Below are 27,357 nucleotides of genomic sequence, written 5' to 3' on the forward strand. Positions count from 1 at the left end.
CTTTTCAAATTAGTCGTAATAAATAATTAAGCATATCACATGCATATTTTGTTTGCCGAAAAGGGATGCTGCAGGAGAGGGAGATGAAACCTGGTAAATTGCAGTTTATATTTGCCCTTACTTTTCCCCACTTGCGAGGAAAAGTTTTTGCGGTTGGGTAAATAATTTGAGGTCGACGAATGAGGCTGGCTGAGAATGCAAAAGACCTGACAGTTAACAGGCCACAAAATGAGGTAAAATCTGTGTATAACAAGATGCCTGATTTAAAGTTTGAATGCTAGTTGTATTTACTATAAAATATATTAGTAATAGTGATCATTTTTCCAATTACAATATTGTCCTCTAGTTACTTTGGCAATTTAATTTCCTCGCTTAAGCCAGTTCTCTAAACGATGGTAGAATAATGGAAACAAAACTGAACTGGGCAAAAGCCAGGGGATTGGGCCAGAAGCAAAAGCAAACGAAGCAGGAAAGTAGCCTTTGCAATACCGACCGCATTTTAACTGGCTTCGTGATGAAGATGACAGCAAAGTCACGTAGTGGCAACAGTCAGTGCCACATTAAGTAGCATGCAAACAGCAACGGCAGGAAGTCAAAGGAAGGACAATAACAGATATTGAAAGCTGGCCCAGGACACAGACAGGGACCAACGGAGTGAAACCGAGCAGGACACTTAACCCAAGGGATAGCCAAATGCAACTAGTTGGAGACAGTACACAGGCAGTCAGTCAGTCCGAAAGTCCTTTCGTCCTGTTGGGAAAAGGCAGAACGCAACAAAACAAAACAAAACAAAACCGAAAACATTTCAATTTTCTTGACGACTGCTGTCTGACAAAATAATAAAAATCAACCATGGTCAAGTGAGCAAATTGGCCAAATGAAAACGATGTAATGAACTAAACCAAAGTGCAGGAATGGAGGGACACTCTATGGATACTCAATGAGGATATCAAAGAAGAGGGAAGCCTCTAGATCGGAAGTTTACTTATTGAGATGCAAGTCAGTTGCACAATAAATTTATGTAAAGAAAGGGAAGGGAAGGGAAAACTAAACTGACAGTTTACTGGGTCAAAAGCAATGTCAAAATGTGTCCATTTTAGCTGAGCTTCATAACAGAATTTAATATCTTTATTTTTATTAGAAAGTATCAATACAATTTAATTGAAAAATTCAAGGATTCAAGGAAAAGAAGAAGGAAACAAATATTTTCTTGTAAGAGAAATAGTACAAAAATAAATGAAATGTATTTATTTAAATGTTAAAGTAATTAATAAAAGGGACCTTTAAAAATATGTCTTTAAAAACTTAGACTAAAAACTTAGAGTCAAGTTAAATGATTGCAACTTTTATAAACAGAATAAATGTAGGAAAATAACAAGAACTTTTTTATAGAAGTATATTATAAATTTATTCATTTCATTTTATTTTCGTTTGCAGAAAAAACTTCCTGTTTACAAAACCCTTTCTCTTATACAAATAAAATTGATTAATAAATATGCAAAGTTATTTAATAATTTTCCATATCGCAGATATTCACCAATTGCAATTCAAATTTCAATTAAAATAAGTTTGGCCCGAAATGAGGTCAGGCCAGGTTATTAGCCATGCCCTGCAGGTTCCATACATTGTGTCAATTAAATGTTTAAACAATGTTTTCATAACTTTCATACTATATATAGGCGGTCAGTTATCAAATATGTACGGCACATTAAACTCACGTTAATTTGTTATTATGACATCACAAAATACACATTCATTCGCTTTTGGATTTGCATATTGCGATATAATTTATTAATTACCCGCATGCAATTACGATTTTGCGCACAATTAATTTGAATTCTTTGTTTGCAATTGTTTTATGTGAAACTTTTTCCCTTTTTTTAGAAGGAAAGTCCAGCTGTGTGTGCTTGTAAATCCTGTTTTCCATGGACTTTTATTTTATTTTATGCTTTAAATTTAATCGGTTTTCCCTTTATTTTATTTTTATGTTGTTTTTCCTGTTCTTTTGTTCAGTTCCAAAGCTGCATTCGCTTTGCATAACTAATTAAAGTTTGTTGGCGCTTTTCATGTGCCATTTCTCAGTTTTGTGTGGAGCAGGAAAAGCAGCAGTAGCAGCAGGATAGGGAAAAAAGGAGCCAGAAATTATTATGACATGAAAAAGGCGTTAGCCCTACTCAAAGCCACGCCCCTGCCAGAGTTTGGGAAAACTCAAAAAAAAGAGGAAAGCCCGAAGGAGCAGTGTTGGAGAGATACAGACTGACATTAATTAGAAGCTACAGCTGCCAGCTATATAGGTTGGCATTATGTGCCTTTATTTTCTTCCCAACTGCAGCTGAGGCTTCCTTGCTGGAGTTGAAGAAATGCTACGAGTTGAACTGCAAACGATGAAATTAAATTCAGGTCAGGTCTTTCAGGGGTCAAAATAAAATAAAAGTCCTATAATTGCTCTTAATTAAAGTTTTAATGTGCTTTTGTAATAACTATTTTTATGAAATAGGTTACAGGTTTTTTTAGGCAAAAACATTTTCCATAAACCTTAATGATGAAAATTTAACTCATCTAAAGTTGTTAATGGAATAATTTAATTTAAGCAAAATACATGCCAGTAAAAGCATTCTATAATATACTTTTAATATTCCATTTAAGCAGCCTTCTTACTCATTCAATTATAGGGAAAAAAGTTCAACTTAACCTAAGGGAACTGCCCCCTCAACTATCATAAAAACACAGTGGGAGAAAAAAAGAAAACAGGAAAACTTTTAACAAATTATCAACGCACAGTAATGCAACTTTCCGACGGTGAAACTTTCTGCTGCAATTCGCACACACTCCCCTGTAGTTATGTACACATACATTCGGGACTTTCACATGTGAGTGCAATTATGTAATACAAATAGGTAATGAAAGTTTCAGACAACTTCACTTCCTACCTCCCATCCTATCCTTCCATCAGCCAGACAATTACAAAAAAATATATAGGGAAAATATAACCCAGCGATGTTCCTTGGTCAAGAATAGAAAAAAGTACACAAAAAATTCCAAACAGGGAAAGGTAATTAAATTTATTAAAATAAATTGTCCCGAAGAGCGACTTAACTTTTAATGAAATGAGTGCATAACAAGGAAGGGTAAATAATGGAAAGGATTCTACAAAAAAAGACTAAAAAATCCTTGCAGGCAAATAAATGCAATGAAAAAATGCTACACGAAAGTGCGAAATTTTATTTCTTTATGGCTGGCCAACATTTATAATGTATACAGGATGTTTGGACCACCCTTTAGTAGCATTTTCCATTTTCCTTTTATATTTTATAGCACTGAAGCAAAAACAGAAAGAGTCCAGCAACAAAAAAATAAAGAAAATTGAAAAAAATATGTCATTGAGGTGTTAAGTGTGAAAATAAATATAGAAAGGTAAATGTAGAAAGAGTTGAAGAATCCTGCCTGGAAAGTATTTGTTGAGACTAGTTCAGCTTGGAAAATATTTACCAAAAGCTTTGTGGTTGCCTCTTCTCAGGGTAATGATTTTCACGGGAATTTCTAACTCAATAAAAGAAGAAATCTTGGATTGAGCATTAAAGATCCTTGCACATTTTTATAAATATTTGTTGTATGATTTAGTGGTTTATAAATACCAGAAATAACATCTAAAAACGTTATACAGGGATTAAAATTAAGTATTTATTCCATTTTGATTTATTACTCCATTAATTTACCAAAAAACATGTACAACTTGTACAGCTTAAATCCAGTAAAATTTTCTACTAAATTGTTGTAATGTCACCCAAAACCCGCTTTAATAATTTGCTTGCCTTTTCGAAATAATAAAAATAAATCAATGCCTAAAATGGTACCTCTGTCAACTTTTTGCCCACAAGTAAATAAAAGTAAATAAAAACAAGAGCAAGGAAAAAACGGAGAGTAAACAATATAAACTGGAAGGGCAATAACGACAAACAAAAGACCGCAGACAGTCCATAAAAAATAAGTAAGCAGGAGGCCTGTGAACAAGGCTGTATACTCGTCACACATTAATAAAGTTGGTAACTTGCAGTTAACTTTACCCGTGAGTGTGCTTAAACATTATAAACAACAACAAACAAAAAATGGCAAGAAAAACAACGGCTAAATAACATTTCCGACAGGCGCCGCAAAAAGTATGCAACACGCACAGAGGCAATAAACCAAATTCAACCGCAGGATCAGGGACAGGAGCAGGGACTGAGGCTATAGAAAAGTTTTGCCAGCAAATTGCAAACTGATTTAAAATTAAGCAAAATTATTTGGCACAACCTGGAGGACTCTGGGAGTACGAGGGAAAGCCGAACACACGTAGCACAAATGAGCGTCATCAATCAAGTAAAAAGCTGAGGGGGAAATGAGTGAGGGAAATAAGGAAGAAAACTCAGCTGGCTCAGCCAAGGATAAAGGATAAGCAGCTAACTTAATTCCACCAGGGGCGGAAGTGTAATGGCGTGCTTTTGATTTCGCCACCGATTTTGCCTTAAAGGCGCCAGGAGGGGAACATCTTTATGTCTCAGATGGTTGCATGTTGTGGCAGCTTTCTTAATAACACTGAGAGCAGAGAACCATCTCCCACACCCACAAATCGGAGGCAATCAATTATGTTAATAAAAAAAAACCATAAACAAATTGGTAAAACGGCTGGTTGATATAATGCGATCTACTCCTTTTGCTGAAAATCTAGATTTTCAATTCCCTCTAAGCGATAAAGTTGTTTTCCCCTAAGTGATGTGACTGGCTCCTTTTTTCTGCTCTACAAAACGCAAACAACAAACACAAATTCTAAGAAAAACTTTAGTCTCCTTTCCCACTTTCCCACTTTGTCAACTGTAAGTTTCCCCAGTTGCCTCAGCTGACTGTTTATATCGCAATTGCCTGTCTACTTGTGCTGCCACTTTGCTCCCTCTTGGTTGTCTTTTTAGTCCTGGCTAATAAGAGTCCTTGCCCGATAACTTTTCTCCGCCACGGCGGCCAAGTTTAGTTTATTTATTTGAAAATGATTTTTAGGGAGGAGGAGGAGAATGAGAACCGCAGGTACTTCTAGGTACTCTGAGTTTAAATTCATTTAAATTTTCCAACGTTGCCATCATCATCAACAGGCAGAAGACCGCAATAACCGTTTTGAGGTTTTTAAGTTGACTTTGTTCATTTGCTTTAAGTTTCCGTATTGACAGATTCTTAGAAGCAAGTAAGTTTATAGTACTATTTAATTATAATTTAAGCTAGAATTGATGGGAAGTTTTCTACTTTAAAGTGGTATTAGAGCCTAACTTAGAAGTAATGCCATTCATTTATTAAATGACTTAGTTCTTTTTTAGTTAATGTGTCATGGTTGCACTTCTTATATATTTCCTTAAATTTAATATTTTATTATACATATGAATTTACCCCATCTTTATTATCATATTCCTAATGTTATCACCATAAACTACTTATTTCTTCACCAAACTAGGATCTGCAATGTGACACTCTTTCCTCTAAGGCTTGTCCCTGCTCTAACGCGTATTTAAGTGGGCTAGTTACACACACAGAGAGAGAGTCAGGGACAGAGTGGCTGAAATCAAAGTTAAGCCTCTTGCCAGATGAAGTCGACAAGACCCAGGCGCTTAATGTGATGCGGTTAGGGCAGGGTCGCTGGGATTTGCCACACTAAAGCCTTGACAAAGTTTCTAGGCTCTTTTTTTTGCTTTTTCCGCAGGGGAGTCACTACTACTTTTGCAAACGCCACGAAAAGCGGATCAAAATGAGGCATGGCTAAGAGAAAGAGGGCAGCACAACGCACTCTGCATGGCTAAGTCAAAAATCTAGTTGGCAAATACTTTTGGCACTCACAGTGTGCGACCGAGGATAAGCCGCCCGCCCAGAAGTAGACTCCAAACTAGAGGCGACAATCAACATGCCAACATGTGTTCCCTCCTGCTCCTTCAGCTCCTTGCAAGAATTATGCTCATAACTTTTACATCTACTTGGAGTCCCGCCCAGCATCTTCAGACCCGGAGGCCGCTTCATTATTTGCACAATAGTTTTGTGAAATAAATTTCAGCAACTTGCTGTTTATTGTTATGCAGAGAAAGAGAAGAAGAGAGAGAGGAGCTGCCTCATAACTTGTTATTGTCGCTGTTAACATGTTGTATCTGCGAGATACTTTCTATGTGTGTTGCGTGCTCCTTTTGCCTTCGAGTCCTGCGATTCTCCTTCTTACTTTTATTTCTTGGGTAATTTGTCATTGTTGGCAGCACAGCACAGACACAGACACACACGCAGATACAGATCCTGATACACATTGGAGTGTCCTTGTCGCCTTAGAATGAGATTTGGCCCAACACCTCTCACACCCTCCGCCCCATTGGTCTCTTTCATAATTTATGTGCCTTGCACTCTTCGCTATATTTAATCGCCTTTAAATATGATTTAGCATTGGGAAAAAGAGTCAAGCAGTGAATACCACTGAGTTATGACAGAGCTCTGGTTATAAGAAATAGTCCCTTATAGTTTATAGTCAAAGTTTTTTAACGACTCAGGGACCACAGGACATCAAGACAATTTGAGTGAGTGCTTTACAGCTTGAGATATCCTTAGAAGAAGTTCATAATGGTGACTATAAACTTAAGGGAAATTAGTAGGAGTTGTTAGTTATTAAATATATATAATTCTCTTGATTATTTGCTTTGTTAATACTCCAGAGTTCTCATGATTTTGCTGTATTTCAAGGAAAGTTAACTTGACCTCCAGGCTGAAAGCATTTTAAATTCCCTTGACCACATTTTAAATATTTACAGAAATCTTTTGGTGAACTAGTTCTTTTTTTCTTTCCTAAAACCTTTTTGGGGATTTGGCCCCGAGAGTTGCTGTCATTTTGATTATTGATTTTCACACAGCAAAAAATATATAGAAGAGAAGTATATATTTTTCCAACCTGTCGAAATAAATAAATGCGCAACATACAAGACTGAAAATCAAGTCGACAGCCAGAAGCCGCAAAAAGGGAAAACTACAGGAAAACTTTAGCTCAACAACAAAAAGAACAACCTTAGTTTGGCTGCAAATTTATCGGGTTGAAGGGAGTGGGTGAACGTATATATATATATATACACATATATATATCTATTGTGTGGCATTTACAAGCAATTGAAGTGTGGCAAGCATCATGTAAGAGAGATAATGTTGTTTGTCCTTGGCAGAATAGTTTTCCTTTTCGGGCCAAGAACCCTTTTTTTTGGCCTGAGGCAGTCAAGGAGAGTGAAGACGATAAGAGATAAAAGAGGAGTACAATTTGTTGCCAGACTGGAAATTCTTTAAATATTAAAATCTTGATTAAGTTAAATGCGCATTTGGGTCCCACACACACACACACATAACCGCAGGAAAATCTGTTCCACACACACATATATATTTCTTGGCTCAGTCCACGGCCTTGGGTTTGTGCAGTAAAGTTTAACAATTTTACGCACGATTTGGGAGTTCTCCGCCGCAGAGGAGCTGTTTTTTAAGCCGGCGAACATTTTCATAATTGCTTAGCCGAGAGTCCACATCAATTTTCATTTGGCAGGGGAGGCGAGCAAAGGGAAAGCCGGAATTGAATTACATCTTTGCCCTTTCACACTTGGCGGGAGCCAATAAAAAAGAAAAACTTTTGATGCTTCAATTAGCAGCTGGCTAGCCAGCCAAGTGAGAAAACAAACAATTATACCCTAATTGAGCCCACATTTCTCAAGATTCCTCCTCATTCTTGTGTCCTGTCCCAGGATGGGAATTTTCCCGCCTCGTGCCCACTTTCATTTCACTTTGACTTAACTTTTTTTTCTCTTTTCACTTTCCTCGCTTTGCTCCTTTTTTCCTTTTGCTCGGTTTTCCCTGGGAAGCCTACTTAAGTTGTCATTTTGATTGCTTTTGAAGCTTTTTTTAAAGGCCCACGCTAATTTTTTCTCCTTCGCTGACGGGCCTTTCCCTTACCATCTATCATTTTGTCAGCTCTGTCGCGGCTAACACAATTTTCCCCGTTTTTCTTTTCGCTGCTTTGCTTATTTAGATTTCCATGTGACATTTCCACCGAAAAACAAAAGGAGCAAAAAGGAAAAAAATTAGAAAATACAAAATGCAAAAAAAATAAAAAAGAGAAACCGAAAAATAATAAAATCTGCTCGACATTGAGGGCTGGCTACCATCCATTGCCTACATTTCGGGCATTGAATTATTAAGTGACAGCGCAGAACTGCACAGAATTCTCCCCGCTTTCACTTGCACTTTATTAGATTGACATCCCGAAAAGTCGGGGGAGGGGAAAAATGGAAGGAAAATCCAGTGAAAGAGAAACCCCCAGCTGAGCAAAAATCTGTGTCAACTGGCCAACGATAATAAATCTGATTTGAATTCAATTAGTGAATGACAATTCGTGAATCGAATGGAGGAAATGGCAGTCAGATTTTGAGAAATAACAAAATTAATTTGTCATAAATAGCTTTAAGTATTTTTAAATTGTCGCTATTCTTACATTTTAATCATTATTACAAGCTGTGAGCTGTAATACTTTAAGTATCTTTCAGATATTTAATAAATTGTACTTACAATTCATTTCCATTTCGAGCTTTTCTCAAACTGCATTTAATTATCTTACCTTATTTTATGCACCCCTTTGATTTGTTTTAGCTTACCTGCAATGAAAAAGAGGGTAAAATAATTATTAGTAAAAGTTCTAACAAAACATGAATATAAAATATTGAACAAGAGTTTGTGGTTAGTATTTTCTTGAGAGTTATTTTCCTTATGCTTTTCATTTTATTCAAGCAAAGTTATTGACAGAAACTTTGATTTTCAATTGGATATGTTGTTCTACACATAAAACAAACAATAAGGAAAATTATGGCAAGCACCAAAAATAAAATGAGAAAAAGAAAAGTGAAAAAACAAGGAAAGCCGCTCGTCATGTTCAGGAAATTAACTGAGAGAAAATGGAGTAGAACATATGGTCTATGGACCACTTCTAGGTCATGCTGCGGGCTCGAATTTCATTTCCTCGCACTTCCTCTTTGCACTTTTTCTCATGCGCTAAAAAATATATATTTATATATATATATATATAAATATATATATCAAAGAATCTGTGCTGTTGTTGTGCTTTTATTATTTCTCTTGGCCTGGGGCACATTTGCTGGAACTGAGAGCAGAAAACAAAGCTACACACCGCCAAGAGGTGCGACAAAAGTAAGGTAACAAAAGTGATGGCAGAAATGAGCATGCGGCAAATGAGATTTTTAGGTCAACAGAGTCCAACCAGCGGCAACTGCCTCCTGAACTGCCATATGAACCGCCGCCGTGCTTGCCATTGCTTTTGTGTGTCACTTTTCCCTCGACTTTCCACTTTCCACTCATTTTCCGCCCTCCCAGTTGAGATACCCCGCGGTACCTGTGGAGTTTTGTGGGGATATTCATGATGCTTGATTAATTTTTATGAACATATAAAACTAATAGTTAAAGCAGAAGGAAAACCCAGACTTTTAGCTCTCTTTTAAATCTTAAAAAGGATTTTTAATTAGACAGAGTAACATTATAGGGGTAAGGGGTTCAAGCAAGAAAAGTTCTCTCATATTTATTAAACTTGCTTTGGAAAAAGGGTATTCCTAGTCGTGGCTATGCCAACTTTCCTTTTTTACCATCTCTCCTATGGTTGAACGCTTTGATGCTGTGTGAGATGGCTGTAACCAACTGAAGCTTTATAGGCTAAATAAATACCGCAAGGGGGTGGGTGGTTGTCACAAGAGTGGGTGAGGTGAGGTGGGTGATGTGGGTGGTGGGTAAGTGAGCCACTGACAGCGCACTTTTGTGTTGGCTGCCCACGGGCAATACCGGCAACCGTGGCCTCCTCGTGCGTGCGGCTTTAATGGAGCCAAAGTGTACAGATTTTGTTGCCGCAATCTGTGCGTGGCCTGAACAGGTGTCTTTCTCTCTCTATGCGTGTGGGTGTAGGTTTAGGTGTGAGTCCTGGAGTCTGTGCAAAGTGTGGCATACCTGGACGAAAGTGCATTGCATACTTATAGGTACTTATGCGGCACATTAAGCGGCTGACCTGAATTTTTGGTCGCCTGCTAATGATTTTTGGGCAACCCCAAGAAAATGGTTCCAAAAGAGCCCTTTCTCCCTCCAAAAAGTGGAAAATGTGAGAGGGACCATTTCAAGTAGACAAAATGTGGGCCACAAATGTGCTGGGTTTAGTTCCACAAACAGTTTGCGCCCAAAATGGGGACAGGGCACAAAAGATGGGGTAAAATAATCAAGAAAAAAGGCTTTCAATGGGTAAAAGCGAAAATGGGGAAAACTTAAAAAATAGTTTTGCTTTAAAGGCGAAGCCTGAGAAAATATTGAGAGACAGAAGAGCAGTTGAAACACATGTACTTAAGCTTACCAATTAAGTATCTTAATGAATATACAATATATAATCTTTGAAAGAGTTTATTTTATAATTCCCCATCTGATACTTATTTGATAGCAATTAATATTCATTGGCAACAAATATGAAAGACCCATTGAAAGGTTATTTTGCTGCACATCATTACGAGCAGGAGAGAACTCGCTTTACCCCTAACTATGCTAATTCCAACTCGCATAACAAACTCGGATGCAGGAAGCACTCAAATCACTGACGAGTCTTGTTAGCAAAATCCGCAGACAGTTAACTATGTACGTTGGCCAAGAGTAGGAATCATCTAGGGAGTACAGAGAGGGGGAATCCCTGTTTTGGTCCTCGCTCATATCTCACATGTTTCACATGTTGTTGGCAATGGAACAACGATGAGAACATCACTGCTATCACGTTTTTTTCTCCCCCTCTGCTTTTTAGGTTGCTTTCAGTTCGTTCCTTTCCCTTCTCTCCCTCTCCCACTTGTTAAAAATCATGTTTTCGCAATGTACAACGCTGCGTATGTGTAATATAACCATGTGTTGGCCGGCTATAATGAATGGAAGCTGGCTGGTAACTCATTACTGCCCAGCTGCAGATGTGAACAGGGAACGGGTCCGAACTTTTTGGCAAATGCTCAAATGTTCGCAGAGCCCAACGAACGCACACTTATCACAGGATTTTTCTATTTTTTTCAAGGATAAAATGGTAGAATTTAAAGGAAATTTTAAAGCCTTACAACATCTGTCATAAGTGGGTTAGGGTTTCCGGATACAGATCTGTGCCGTAGAATATAGAAATTAGTTGACCCGGGTCTACCCACATGCCATCAACAACTTTCATCTGATTAGCTACCGGAAACAGAGGATCCCACAATCCCACAAAAAAGTGAAGGCCATAAATAATTGCAACTAATTTTGGGACAACTGCCACAGACCAAGGAAGGCAAAAGAAAACCCTGCCGGGGAAAAGTGTGCTGGGAAAACTAATAATGCCAATGACACACTGACATGTCGCACACCAGGACACACACACACACACACACTTGCTGTCCGCACACATGACACATAATCACATAAAAGTAATGAACTCCACACATAAAGCGGTTGCCTGACTGACTGAGCTTTGCTGCGAGAGCTAAAAAGGGTCCTTCATCTCATAATGGTGCCACTAAAAGTCTGCGTACCCTTCTTGCCGCCGATCCCTCCTATCCTTGGCTGTGTCAAGCGGAGCTGAATCGTAAATGCAACACACAACTTTAATGCTGCAGACTCAGCCAGGGAAATGGTTGGCAAAGCAGAAACATGAGCAGGGACCAACCAGAAGGCATCAGCCAACCCAGAGCCAAAAAAAGAAAAGTGAGAAAAAAGAAATAGAAAAGCAGGAAAGCTAAAATCCTTATCTCCTGCCACGTGGACTTTGTCACTAGAAAAAGTGTCCTAAAGGATCGGGAAAGAATTTAAGGAAAAAATATCTCAGACGGAGAAGCTACACACTTTTGATGCAACCAACCAAAATTCATATGTCAAAGTCTAAGGAAGTTTTTGAAAAGGAAAAGTTTTTTGGTATAAGTTTTGTAGAAAATAAGGATACTTTGGGATATACATTGAAGGCATAATATACTTATGTTGAAAACACATTTAATTGTTTACAAATGCGAATTAATAAATTATCACCAGGATCAAATAATTGTTTTGCAAACAGAAAGTTTAACGTTTTAACCGGAGTTATTTAGCCACAAGTACAATTTGTTAAAAATAGTATTCAAATATATAAAAACTTTTAAATAAGTTTGATTTCTCAGCTCCAAGAAACTCTTTTCAAACCATAAATTATCCTAAAAGTATTTCTACTCTAAAAAGAAACTTCAAATATTAGTTTTAAATATAAGCTATAGAATTCCCCTCCAGCAAGAGCTTTAACTATTCCAATAGCAACATCTAAAGCTAGAAAAAGTGAACAAAATTTTAAGCCATCAATCACTGAACTATTTCTTAACTGAAATTCCCCACCGAAATTCATCAGATGCATGGTAGAGTATGTTGAAAAAAAATTTCAACAGCTCGGGGCGAGCAACTAACGCTTTATTAGTATGTATGGTCACATGTCAGTGACGTCGTCATGTTGTGGCTAGCGGTTTCCTCCACACTCGGGCCCACCTTCCACCATCCTTCCATCCTTCCTACATCCTGTAGCCTGGCAGCCATGTCCTTGTTGCCCCGACCCCCGATCCCCATTCGCGTCCTTGTGATGTGGTCATGTCATTGCCTCGGCATGCTGATAAAAATTTTTAACAAACTTTGAGTTAACGACAGCGCAACGCTCCTGAGCTGTGTGTATCCTGGACGTTATCCTCCAACTCCCCGCGAGGAGGAGTTTTGAAAAATGGCCAAACACTATTAGCTTTCTGTCGGAAAGCAGCAACATCAGCCACAAAGAAGGGAAGCCCGAGCCAGCAATACAACCTCTAAAATATTAGTTGCAACATTTTTCGTGTCATAAAACTTTATTTTGTTTGCCAGCAGAGCAAAAAGCCAATGCCAGGCAAAAAAAATAGTACAAAAATCCCCATAAATTTCTGTCCAAAGTTGAGTGAGAGAAATGCCATTAGGAAATGCAAAAATTGCAACAGTTCAGGGATTTCGTCTTAAAGTCGGATTTACGATGACATTGATATTTTGTAGAGATGGCAAACATTTCTAGTGCTCCTTCTGTTGCTTAGCCAACAATTCACTTTGCTTATCAACTCACTTTGATTTCGGAATTAATCAAATCTTACCCACTACTGTGTCCCTTCTATCGAGTCAATGTTTACCTTTAATATCCGCTTGGCAAATCGAATTTCTTTTTTGTCCCCCAAACAACATCAACAACAACAGCCAATGTGAAAGGACAATACCAAAGACTCCCTTCTTCCTGGGCCTGCCCTTCCCCGTTTGGGTTTGTTTGACTTTCTTTTTCTTTTCTTTTTCAATTTTCCACACAATCGAGCCCGAGACAAAGACAATGACAACACATGGAAACTATGTGACAACTATTCCACAGCTGTTGCCAGTGCAACGAGGGGAGAGGAGAGAGGGGAAAAGGAAAAGCGGATCCACAAATCCAGTTGCCATAAATAAGGAGACTTTTCAACACATTAAACACAATAAATCCCGAAAAAAGGCGAGAACGCGTCTGGTCGGTGGGAAAACTGTTCGTTGACAAATGTCAACAATGCCCGCCAGAGATTGACAAAGGATATTGCAGAGTTGTTGTAGGGATGCGGGGTTCCTACCAGGAAAATGCATCAAAGCTCAGGGAGTAATTGAGTGACGATTGTTGTTGCCGAGACAAAGCCCGGTGCACAATCACCAGCATTCCAGCATTAGCGAGGATTGCAATTATCCTTCCTGCCTTCAGTGACTGCATTTTCCTCTGTCTGACAAAAGTAGGCTTAAAAGTGAATGACAGTCAAACTTATGCGAGTTAGAAACCAAACAACAACTATTTTTAATATAGTTAAAAGGGATTAACTTGGTTATTTTTGGAAAGCATATAATAAAATAATATCAGCATAAATATAAAGCTATAGGTTTGAACTAAAAGTATTTGCGATAAAAATGTTTATAATAATAACATAGCTAATAAATTTGTATTGTTCCAAAAATTATATTAAAGAAATGAATATAATATCGATATATCGCGCTTATTTAAAATATCGATCAGTATATCAGCCTTCAGATTAAGTATCGATAAATAATCGGTATACCTTTATTTTCTAAAATATTAACTTAAGTAAATTAAAAGTATGCTCTGGGAAAATAAATAAAATAAATAAATAAATAAATAAAAAGTAATTTTTACATTCTTGTCTGAAAATGATATTATTTTCAATATTTTCGGATGTTTTCTTTACGAATTTTAAACAATATGTTCAAAATACAAAAGCAACGTCCCTGTTAGCGGGGTTCCACTTTCCAAAACGGTGACTATAAGCTGGAATTATGACGGCTCGAAAGGGGGAGGCCAATCCGTCGAGCATCTGCAAATGTCTCACTCCTTGGCCAAACACACTCGACCGCCATTTTGACTTTGATGCAGTGCACTCTGGAAAAGTCGAGGATTTTCTTTATTCTCCTCCTTCTGTTTGCCTTGCTCTCTCTCTCTGTTTTCTCTATCTCTATCTTCTTCTGTCGTTTTTTTGCCTACTAATTATACTTAAAGTGTCAACAGGACACCAGCTTAAAGCGCCTTTACTTTTCGATCGAAAGAGTAAAATAAAATCTAGTGAAAGTCGGTCTTAAGTGAAATTGACATTTAGGCCGTAAATTGCACATCGATGCAAATTGTGCTCCCTCTTTTTTGCCAGCATGTCGTATTCAATTGAATTCAACTCTTGTCATCATGCAACCCAATTTTCCAAACTCAGCCCCTCCCCCAGTCCCACATGGTGACTGGGTTGGAAAACATGCAAGGAAGCAATTTATTTTTCCTTCTATTTTCCATTTTCTTTTCCTTATTCTAGATTTTTTTTGTGTTCAGTCCTTGCTGCACAATTCAATTTGGCAAAAATGTAATCGATGCTAAGATGTGCAACGAAAACAAGTCATCGAAAATATAAGGTTCCGTTTCGATCATGTGAGAGAAGGGGCGGTGGGCGTGGCATTTGCATACAAAATAGGAGTTTCTACTGCTTTTTAAGGGGGTTTTTTGATGGAGAATTATTCAAATGGAAGGCGGTAACAGAATTAAATGTCACTAGATGAGATTGGTATTAAATTTAATAATAATAGTGAGTATTTGTGTGTAAGTTGCTATTTAAAAATAAGGTAACTAATAAAGGGAACTAATAGTAAGATGCTAAATGAATAAATAAGAATCTATACTTATTATGCCTCGTTTCTTGTAATAAATAAAAATTATTCTTTTAATATTAGAGAGAAAACTCTAAAATATAATTGGAGTATAATTATTAAATATTTAAGAATTTTCAATAAAGGAATATAAATGAGAGCATTTAGTAGAGGCACATAATCTTCACAAAAATGCTAACTATTTTCTGAACAAGGAATACAGTTTTTGTTAGTTGAATTTTTTTTAAATTTGTAATTGTAATTATAAGATATAATTTATTGCCTCGATTGTATTGAAATTGGTCAGTAAATTGGTTTAAATACCTATAATTTAGTTCATAGAATAAAGAATTAGAAAAAAATATTCTGACAGAGAAACTGCTTTTGAGGAAAGCCTCAAGCTCAAGGCAATATTTTCGTTTCACGAAACAATATTCTTATTATATATGTTCTTTACATATTATAGTAACCTTTTAAATAAAACCCGTATTCTGCTACCAATTACTAACTTCATTAATTTTCTGTGAAACTCTTCTCTTAATTATAGTGCAGACACTGGCACACATCATTAACAATCCGACTGGCGAGACTGTGAATGAGATTCAAAGGGAATACCAACGAAATCTTTGCTTCATTTTCCTCGAATTCAATTGCAATCAATCAAACCTGTAATCATTACCACACACCGATGGGAAATACACTTTACTTTCTTTTTTTTGTGTATGTATAAGGATGTGCGTACTCCTTTCACCGCAGTTAATGGCGGTTCCATACAAATACGATGAGTACGCGAACCGCAAACGAGTTGCGGTCTTTTGCACTCTTTAAATGTAAGGTATGCAGCGCCAGGGGAAAAGGGGGAGCGTTGACAGGGGCAGCATTAAAGTAATTACTTGCAATTTGATTTCATCAGCACAGTCACAGTCACAGCCAGTCACAGTCACAGTCACAATCACAGACACAGGAGTGCAAAGGAACGGCAAAGTCAGTGACATTAAAACAGAAGCTTCCGACCTCAGCCCATTGTCTGGCGGCTGAATATTCGCATTAATGAAGCTGCCATTCAAACAAACAATCTGAACAGGAATATATACAAAAAAAAAAAAAAATGAAATAAAACCGTGGAAAATCTGCAGTCAAAATCGGAGGCAAGTGCAGGGCCATTCAATACAAAATTGAGCTGTTGCATATGCTCAAAAAAAGAAAGCTTTTTTTTTGGGGGGAGGGGGGCTGAACAAATTGCGAAAGCGGCGAATGCATTTCGTTTTACTGCGAGCAGTTTTTCAGATTTTTCCACCCATTTTCTTTCCCTATTTCCTTTTTGGTTGTATCCATTTTCTGAGAGCATTTGCATTCCCGCCACCACCCATGCCAACCTTGTTTTTCTTGCAGCAATTTCCATCGTAGCCATGTTAACCCAGTTGCACCTGAAAAACGCCCCGAAGTTTGTTAGTTTGTTTGCCGGCATTGCTGCTGCTGCTGCCAGAGAAAATATGTCAAAAATCAGCAAGGGAAAAAAAATGGGAAAAGACAAGAATCTGCCTTCAATTGCCTGAAGCTGCCGCAGTGTGTGTGTGTGTGTGTGTGTGTTTCAGCGAGAATACATGTATGTATACACACATATTGCATACGCATATGCACTTTGTTGAGTATTGCATATGACGCCCTGTCAGAGATGCTGAGGCGCCTGAAAGCATGCAAACAATTTCGCTTCATCTGATGCCGGCTTTAGATCTTCGTTTTGCATTGTTTTTGCAAGACAGGTTAAAAAAAATGAAATTGTTTACTCTTACACAAACTTTGCAAACTTCCAGTTTTGATAGCTTTCGATATCCTTTCATTCCCCGATACCCTCAGTTGAGGTGAAAGCTAATCCATACTGAATCCTTCAATTGATTTGTGATTAGAAAGGCACTTGCCATGGAATTGAAATGTTTTTGCTGAGTAAACATCACTTTGAATTGGTATTTATTTAAGCATTATTATTATTTGAAATTTATCAAGAAATATTTTCTTAAATTGAGTATTTGATTTAAATATGGGAAAGGTAACATTTATATTGAGATGAAAATCAAGTAAGCTTAGAAAAACAGTATAAGGTTCATAAGATTATAAATTATTAAGAGTAATAATTATCTTAATAAATAAATATTTCTTGCTTTTAAGATAAAGAAAGAAACAAATAAGTACAAAACAAGTAGCTACAAAGATTGGAAAGGGTTTGAAATCTCTTAAAAACGTGTTCTAAAAAACGTTGAACTTTGAACCTCCAATATTTTATTGCATTACATTTTAGTTGAATTTTAAAGGGACTTCAAACTGACATAAACAAATCATAACCTGTTGAATATACTCTCATTTTCAGTGTTAACTTTCCTCACTTTTATTATTTATTGGCGCAATTTAAGAAATTTAATTTCGAGTTCCTCTAGAGGGATTCTCTCTCAGCGACAAAAAAAAAGTTGATTCAATTTCAGTTGATTAAGCCAGCAGCTTGTAGCATACTTTTCAGCGGCTTAACAGGGTGTTGTCCTTCGACTCGGCCTGACCTCTGCCTTTACTCGGCCTTCCCTGTTCTTCCCCCTCCTGCTTTTTCCTTTTTTTTTACAGTGCATCACAGCGATGTAAGTAATGAAGTGCTTTAAATATTAAAACCAATTTACGCGACAACATACGCGTGTTATGGCGCTCGTTGGCCACTCTTGTTGGCCACTTTTGTTGCCAATGTTTTTCTTCCCTGAAAAAGGGAAGCAGCTGACATATTTCCATGGGTCCGCGAACCAGTGTCCTGTATCCGCGTGTCCTGGCCCCTGTGTTCTGGCCCCTGTGTTCTGGTAAACTTTCGCAATTAATCAAGATAGGCTGGCCGCCGGAATGAACATCGCAATTTACATGGTCCCAACATATGGCTATGCTCCTCTGACTCTCTCGAGACCATTTGCCTTCTCACATCCTTGCCACGCCCCATCTTCTAGCTGTGAGCGAGTGTGTGTGTGGGCGACAAAGATTAATAATAATAACTGCGACTAGCCCAGCGGTTGGTCAGCAAGTGGCATAATCATGATTTATGACATGCAATTAATAAGCGACACGGTCAAGGGGATGGCGGGAGGTGCAAACAAGGTATGTCTGTGTGTGTTGAGCCTCCAATTGAAAGCCGTTGACAATGGCCAGGCCATTGCCCCCACCACCACCTGCCATTTCGACCACCTGAGCCTCTCGGCTTTCAGCGCTTGACAATTGCAATTATTTTAAGCACGCACTTTGATGGTTGCCTTTGCGGTTTTTAATCAAATAGCGCGAAAAAAATATTGCGTACACTTTACTGCCGGTCATCTGTCGACGTTACATTGGCGAATAAATAACATAATTAGGGAGTAATAATGTTTAGTTTCGAATTTACATACATCGGTAAAATTTAAATTGGGAAAATCACGCATACGCACATATTTTTATTTTTGTGACTAAAAATATATAATTATTTAGAGTTAAATTATTCATTAAAAATTTCAAAACAAATTGGAGCTATCTCAAATATAGCCACTTCTTTGTGTTTCTGTAAAATTTTAATTGGGTAAATCACGCATCCGCAATGTATGCCAACAAGGCATAAACTCAGTCAAAATTTATATTTTGTGACTAAATATATACTTATTTAGTGTTAAATTATAAATTTTAGCAATTTACATCTAAAATATAGAATCTTTTTTGAATATCTGTAAAATTTACATTGGGAAAATCACGCATACGCTGCGTATGCTAAAAAGGTAGAACTGCGGTATTTTGTATTTTGTAACTAAAAATATATACTTATTTGGAGTTAAATTAGAATTTCCAGCTATTTTTATCTCCAATATAACAAATTCTTCGTATTACTGTAAAATTTAAATTGGGAAAATCACGCATACGCATCGTATGCCAACAAGGTCAAAATGTGGTACAATTTTTATTTTTGTGACTAAAAATACATACTTATTTAGAGTTAAAATATTAATTCAACATTTGATAAAAAATTGTATCTATTTTTATCTCAAATATAGCCACTTCTTTGTATTTCTGTAAAATTTTAATTGGGAAAATCACGTATACGCAAAGTATGCCAACAAGGCATAAACTCAGTCAAAATTTATATTTTGTGACTAAATCTAAACTTATTTAGAGTTAAATTCTAATTTGTAGCTATTTACATCTTAAATATAGAAACTTCTTTGTATATCTTAGAAAAATGAGAAAAATCACGTATACGCACCTACGCCAAAAAGCAGAACTGCGGCCAGAATTTGTATTTTGTAATTAAAAATATATACTTATTTGGATTAACATTATCATTTCTAGCTATTTTCATCTCAAATATAGACAAATTTTTGGTATATCTGTGAAATTTAAATTGGGAAAATAACGCATACGCACTGTATGCCAACAGCACCTGAATGCTAAATATAGACTTACTTAGATTAAAATTATTAATTAAAAATCTGAAAACAAATTGTAGATACTTTTAAATCAAATAAAGCCACTTATTTGTATATCCGTAAAATTTAAATTGGGAAAATCACGCATACGCACCGTATGTGACCAAGGCATAAATGCGATCAAAATTTTTACATTGTAATCAAGTATTGACTTATTTAGAGTTAAAAAAAAATTATTTTATAGCAGTTTTACAACTGAATTGAACACTTTATTACATTTTATTTGAATATAAAGTTGTATTTCTGTATTTATACCATAATAAGACTTCAAGAAAATGTAACTTTTATTATTATACATTTTTTTGTAATTTTTGATACTCAGTTCAAAATTATTACATTTTATTAACTCAATTTATAACTCATTTATAAAAAACAAAAACAAAAAAAACCTATTTCAAATAAGGAATACAATGTATTGAAAACCCGCATAGTTCGTTATTTCAATCAACGCTATTACAACGGCAATAAGAGACCCATTGAAGCCATACAAATTGGCTTATCGCCAACCATGTTGTCCAGTGTAATTAACCGCAATGTCCGTTACAGTAATTAAAAAGTTATTTTTTTGGGTTTTCACGCCTCTACAAACACACACACACAATCATCCAGTACATACACATCCACCCTCGATGCAAATAAATGCACACAATAAACATTAAAGGCCACAAAATTGCATTTGTTAATTGCGCCACGGCTAAAAGTGAATTCCGGTATCCTGACAGGACCTAGGGTCCTTTTGGAGCCATATACACACCCGTAGCGCTGGCATGCGAAGCTAATTAAAATAAATGTCATTCGGTCAGGGCTGTCAATAAGTGGGAATGTCGGAAAAAGGGGCCACATTGCGTTGATTTTGCACTTCATTTACTAAACAAAAATTGGTGAAATTCGGGTGGGGAAAAGTGGGCTGCAAGCTGGAGAATTTTTCTCTCCGGCCCGGGGGGTTCACTGTTGCAGAAATAATTACTTTGTAATGCAAATTGTAAATTGTAAATTGTAAATTGTGAATTGTGTGCGTGTGTGTGTACTGGAAATGCAATTACTTCAGTCCGGGGTAATTGTTTGCAATTGCATTATGAGAAGCATACTTTTCGGCAGCACTGTGCACAGTGCACTGTGTTTGTCATGGGTGATGGTGGTGGCATTCAACTTTTATTGTTTGCATTTTGCGTTGGCAAAACACAAATACGAATGCAATTTGCCTAAATGAAACAAATAAGCAGCCTCTGGCACTTAAATTGTTGCCCTCAATAATATCAGTAGGAGAGCTATGATAATGAGAAATTTATTTGTAGAACGAGTTTAACATTTTCTGCGGGAATAAAGGAGTCAGTAAAATTGAACATTAGACTTTTCCTGGAGGAAAACTTAGTCATTATAATTAGAGAAATGGCTTTGAGCTGTCAGTGTTTTAAGGGAGTTGTGTACATTTGCTTATGCTAATTAACTAAAAATTTCTTAGTTGTCTGAATAAAACTCCCCCTGTTCCTGCCTTTTAAGTTAATTATACAAAGTAGCAATTATTTCACACACTTATCTAGGCTTTACTTACTTTCTAACTAAGGTCTACAAAGGTTAACTCCTTTTCCCCGTAAAATATTGATTCTTAAGCTACACCAAACCCACTGGGCTTGACAGATTTTTCGGTTTTGTGCGATGAACTTATCATGGGAGACATATAAACTCAATTCCAGGAGCTCATGCCTCCCCCAGGAACCCCAACACGTTCACACATAAACATTTACCCAAAGGGATGAGTGGGAGAGGACCACATAAATTTAAATTAAGCCCAAGTCCTGTAAGGGCAATGTGCGATAAGCCTGGCTGGGGCAGAGATCTTCGTGCCAGACAAAGGCCACAATTAGAACTACAACATAGTTCCCATTTGTCATTAGCAATATTGTTTTATGTCACGAGAAGGCAAAGGACAATGCAATGCTGGACCGAAAAGGTGTTATTATGACAGCAGACATTTCCGCTCGGGACCTGATTTATTTAGCATATCAACGGTGAAGGGAAAGCCGGTGCGGTACGTGTATTTTGATTATCTACTGTTTTGGGAATTTTCCCCGACTCGTCGTCGTCTCACTTGATTACAATACGTCCCTGTCACCCGATGTGCGTGTGTGCGTGTGTCAAGTTTTATGGCCTCTATGCCGTTGATTAAAATTTCAATTTCGCCCCGGCCGAGATTAGTTTACTTGCCACCGCAAAATGACTTTGTAGTTTATTAAAATTAATTGGCTTTGAGCAAATTTGGTGAAAATTGATGGAAATTGATCCACGCCCCCCGGTCCAGTTCCTTGCAAAGTTTAACTTTCTGGGTCATTAACTGATTTGATGGCTTTTAGCCGCCAAGGAAGCAAGGAAGGAGAGTTGGGACTTTTGGCCAACGGAAGATAAGCGCATTGACCCGGCCCTGGTCATTTCGAAGATGATGAATTATGTAAGCCAATAAAAGTGTATCTGATGTTCATACATTTGTTTTTATGTCTCGGGCAATAGGCGGTTCTTAAATGTAATTTGGTAACATGCTCGACTTACTCTGTATAATTCAGTTTTCAATAGGTCAACAGTACATACCTGCAAGAAAGAGAATATATTTTAATAAAGTTATAGTTGTGCAAGAGATTAAATAATAATTAAATAAACCCAGCTGCTGACATAGGAAAGCTAATTAATTTATGTAAAACTTAATGCTTTTTCGATAAAAAAAATCGATGAAAACATTAAAATATTTAATTGTTTTCCAGCTCTTACTTTTAAATCGATAAAAAAATAATTTTGAAATAATTTTTATAAACCCCTTAAATAAAGGTTTCGTTTTCAAAATCTCCAAAAATGCAACCAACCGACCTCTAAATCCCTCCACTCACCTGACTCAATCGATCCTGGCTATCGATAATATCGATAAACAATCGCATGCGATCATCGAGGATCTGGAAACCATTTCTCGGCTGCAGGAGGAGATTCTGAACCGCCTCCCGTATGCTGCCAGGAGTGGTGCTGCACGAACTGCTGTCGTCGCTACAGAAGCCATTCTGCAACTGCTGCTGTTGCTGCTGATGCTGTTGCTGCTGCTGCTGTTGTTGTTGTTGCTGGTGGGGCAGGTGTTGCAAGTGTGTCTGTTGTTGTTGCTGCTGCAACTTCAGTTGCAACGAGTGCTGTCGCAAGGCCTCCGAACACTTGCGCAAATAGTCGTAGGAACCTTTCGATTTGTACTTATCGGCCATGGCCTGAAAGCTGTCCAGGATCTCGTTGAAATCGGTGATCATGGGAGCTGTGGAGGGCGTGGTGGTGGCACTCGAAGGCGTGGTCACCGATCCCAGTGAGCTATTCGACTTGCTCATCACCATTTGCTGCAGTTTGGGGGAAGTGCTGTACGGAGAGCTGGTTATAACCCTTAGCTCCGTGGTCAGTGAACTGTTGCCATTGGCGGCCAAATTCTTGAGGCTATTGCTACTGGCCGAACTGGGCACAGCCTTGCTGGGGCTCAGGGCCTGCAGATCCTCACTCATCAGCCTCAGGTTGTCCGAGATCTGGTGGAAGCTCTCGGAGGTCACCAGGGAGTGCTCCCGCTGCTCTAGTTTCCCATTGTTGCTGCTGGGTAAAATGCTGCTCTTTGGTCTCCTTCGAGTGGGCAGGCCATTTGCCTGACCATTGGCTGCTCCCACTCCTGCTCCACTTCCTGTTGATGCTACTCCCGGAATTCCGCCACCCGGCGTGCCGGATGTCACATCTGGCATTTGCAAGGGCTTCGATATAAACGAGTCCAGGGTCTGCGAGCTGGTCATCTTGGGTTTGTCCACGCTCTCAGGTATTTTATTGGCGCGTATCGCATCGAGGAATTGCCGCAGCTGATCCGAGGGCGTGGGTGCAGCTTCAGGCTCTGATTTGGCAGGAGCAGGAGTAGGTGCAGCGGCAGGAGCAGCACCAGATGCCGCTGCATCCGCTCCGTTACGCTTCAAGGTGGAAGTGGGCTTCAGCACATCCTCTGGCATATGCTGCTGATACTCCTGCCGCATGCTGCTCCTAATGTTGTCCAGAAAGAGACGCAACTGATTGGAGGGCGTCTGGGCCTCGTTCGCCTGACTGGTGGACAGCGAGGCCAGGGATTTGCTGACAATCTCCGGGGAAATCATATTCGGTTGAAAGTTGCCCGTGGCCCCATTATTACAGGTCGTTGGCGTCAACAGATTTAGATTCGTCTGGCTCTGCTTGGCCATTTGCTGTTGCCTCTTGAGCTCCGAGAGCAACTTGGCCTGCTCCGAGTACTTGCGCACACTCTCGGTGATGGTCCTCAGCTGCTCCGAGTAGGCTCTAAGCTGATGCTCCAGATACGCTTGATCCGGAGCAGGTGCCGCATAACTCATTGGCCTGGCCTGATCGCCTTTGGGCCCATTCTCCGTCTCCTGACCACCGTGAAAGCTTATCGAATGTCGCATGGTGTTCACCTGACTGCTTGCCGGACTCATGAGCATATTATCCGCACTGTTGCTCTTCTTGGGACTCTTTTGGCGCGACAATGTTCCGCCGTTGGTGCTGCCCGTTCCGTTGGGAAAACGCCTCAGGGGAATGGGTGGTGCTTCAGTGTGGACACCACCATTGAAGCGATCCAAGCTCCTGGGGCGCTGAGTGCCATTTCCATTGAGTTGGCCATTTAGACCAGACTGTTGCTGCTGCTGCTGTTGCAGGGGTGGCCTGGGAGTGCTCTGCGAGCGGCGAGGAACCACCGGAGCCACCGCAGGTTTCCTGTGCAGTGGTACTGGTGGAGCAGGCTGTCCATTGGTGGGACTCTGCCGGTACTGCTGAAAGAGAGCTGCATATAGAGCCTCCTTTTCGCCACCGCTGCCGCTGCCGCCTCCGTTGCCAGCCCCATTTTCTGTGGCCGCTGCTGCTGTTACCGCGTTGCGCAACTGCTGCTGCTGGCGCGACAGTTGCAGCAGTCGCTGCTGCTGCTGGGCATTGTAGTCCACGAAACTGGAGGCAGCTGCTCCGCCCACTGCGATGCTGTGGGGTCGCTGCTTCAGACCGCGTAATCGGGATGGCTCCGCGTACTCGGGCATTTCGTAGTTGCTGGAAATGGTCGCTGATATTGCTGCTGGTGTTGGCATAGAGGTGGACACGCTAGGCGTGGGTGCCACCTCCGTGGGCGACGGGCTGTTCAGGAAGGGATTGTTGCCCTTGAGAGCGATCGGTTGGGCTGCTCCCGGTAATCCGGAACTGGGCAGCATGCTGGTCAATTGTGGCGGTGGACCCGGCGAACTTTGTAGCATCTGATGATGCTGATGTTGCTGATGTTGCTGCTGCTGCTGCTGGGTGCTGCCGGGATACATAAGCGATTCGCTGATGTGCAGGTCCAGTTCATGGGCGTTGGGCTTGGCATAAATAGGATTGGGGCGTGTGGGGGGCGTGGCAGCCGCTGGATAGCCGGTAATTCGAAAACCATTCATGTTACTGGATGACTGATGCTGCTGTTGTTGTTGTTGATGTTGCTGGTGTTGTTGGTGTTGTTGGTGTTGTTGGTGTTGTTGCTGATGCTGCTGTTGCGCAATCTTCGCCGTTATTGTCGTGGTCATGGCGCATTCGTTTCCTTTGACTCAGCCATGAACTGTACGTTTGCCAATCAAACCGTCAATCAATCAATCACTCGGACGGGTGAATTTATTTATTTTTTTCTTTTTTGACATTCAATTTAATTGCACTTCGAGGTGCAACTAGTGAACATTTATTTGTTATATCCTGGATACGCACGGGGGATTGATTATTATATTTATTTTCGAAGGTGTAACACTTCCAAGCGTTTTTTTTTGGGATTAAACTAAGTTTTCAAGAGTTTCCTTAGTTAATTAGAGTCTAGTTTTGTATTAATGTAATCACATAGTTTATTTTATTTCGTATTTTTTTTTGGTTTAATTTATTTTACTTTTTATTAAATGGTTTATATTAGTCATTGCTTATTTGAAATTAATGCACATTGACGCATAACCGAGCATAACCAATGTGTTTCAATATATTTATTTATTTATATTTTTTGTTGTGGAAAGTGTAACGTATTTGCTTTAAGGTCTGTAACATATTTTCTCACTTTAACTAAACTAATTCCATTAAATAAATCGATAGCAATTCCAGCACAGAAATTAAAACCCACCAATTTGTTTTGACAATATAATTGAGAGAGAATTTAAATTGACACAAATTTCCATTTCTTAAAACATTTCAAAAACATAATAAAAATCAAATAAAATACCTAATGGCAGCACATGAGAAGAGAAAGGGAAAACAAAGAAAATTCCTTGAAATTTTCACCAAGTTTTGACCAAGAATTTCTGTTAGCCGAAAATGTTTGAAAACTTAAGTTTTTGCAGTTTCTGTGGTTGCTTTGACAAAACTATTTATGACACTGCGTGTGGGTTGGAAAAGGGATGTAACCCCAACCTCAAGCCTTTCACTACCATTTTCCAACCAACCCCTCTCCACGTGTCATCACAGGAGGGGGGAAAAACAATGGAATGGAAAACATTTACACGCTTTAGAGCGTAAATACGCCATAAAGGGAAATGAGCGACAATGATCTCCCGAAGGAGAGGTGGGGAATTGTGTGGCTTAGAACTCGAAACAAGCATAAATATTTAATAAAAAATGCGCATAAATTATAAAACACAAATTCGAGCTGAAATAAAAAAACCAACAAATGAATGGGGCCGAAGGGGGAAAATGGCTGGGAAAAGCGGAAAAGGACGGTTGAAACAAGCCATGAGGGAAATACGCGCGAACATGTAACCAAATGCACATATGAATATGGAGATAAAGCGATGGAGGGCTCAAAGGAGCGGAAGCCAGACCGAGTTACATGCGCCGAGTGGGTAGATTAATTTACGTGGCCACTGTATTTGCACTGCCCGAAATTTAAAATATTTAATTGCATACATTTGCTGCGTGCTTTTGTGTTGTTTTTTAAGTCGGGAAAGGTGAAAGTAGATGGGTAATCCTTGAAAGTATTTAAAATCTAAAGGAAATGTAATCCTGAATAATAATTGAAGTTGCTCGTAAACCTTCCTTTATTTACTATAAATTCCTTTGCTTTGAATTTAATTTTCCATATCCAAGAAAATAGCTTAAATTTACCAATTAAAAGATATTATCAAATGGTTCTTCATCTTCGCCTGACATTTTACAATGCAATTTCATTTTATGCAATTTAGTTCAAAGACAAACACTCCTGACATCGACTAAACTTTACAAATTTCAATTAATTAGAGTGGAAATGAAAATTTGACAGGTACACCATTAAGATGTTTGTTAAGGTAAATTTACTGCAAAATATTCCTTATATTAAACCATATAAGCTGAGACAATTTTTGAGCTGTGTAAATAGCAAGCAAGCAGGCAAGACCTGCATCATGGCCCGTGATGCACTTTGTCAACTCGTCATGCTACGTGCTCAGCTGTCTGAACCCGGGGTCCTGGGGATTCCCCCTCCTCAACACACCCCTGTCTCCGTTGTGGTTTATGACCAGCTGAAGGAACAGGGACTAGGTATAGGGTATAGGATATAGAGACAGAGACACTGACAGAGCAAGGAGAGAAGCGAAAGGATGCAGGGCACTTCTTCACATGGCGAGTGTGTCAG

The 27,357-nt window shown here is 38.8% G+C and overlaps 1 protein-coding gene across 29 annotated transcripts in view; it reads right to left on the reverse strand.

Annotated features, from left to right (window-relative positions):
• The window catches only part of Dys (Dystrophin), a 149,799-nt gene that overhangs the window by 53,748 nt on the left and 68,694 nt on the right, over nt 1–27,357 (reverse strand). For 3 of the 29 annotated variants that reach the window (XM_086831756.1, XM_086831755.1, XM_086831754.1), the window contains exon 2: nt 22,601–25,466. The exons of the other annotated variants lie outside the window; for them this stretch is intronic. In XM_086831756.1, the coding sequence (XP_086687882.1) occupies nt 22,601–25,303 (2,703 nt within the window). In that variant the 5' untranslated portion in view covers nt 25,304–25,466. The remainder of the gene's footprint in view (nt 1–22,600; nt 25,467–27,357) is intronic. 29 annotated transcript variants of the gene reach the window in all.

Source organism: Drosophila serrata, unplaced genomic scaffold (assembly GCF_035046125.1).
Source record: "Drosophila serrata isolate PLE 108 unplaced genomic scaffold, ASM3504612v1 contig_241, whole genome shotgun sequence".
In the NCBI taxonomy this organism is placed as follows: Eukaryota; Metazoa; Arthropoda; class Insecta; order Diptera; family Drosophilidae; genus Drosophila; species Drosophila serrata.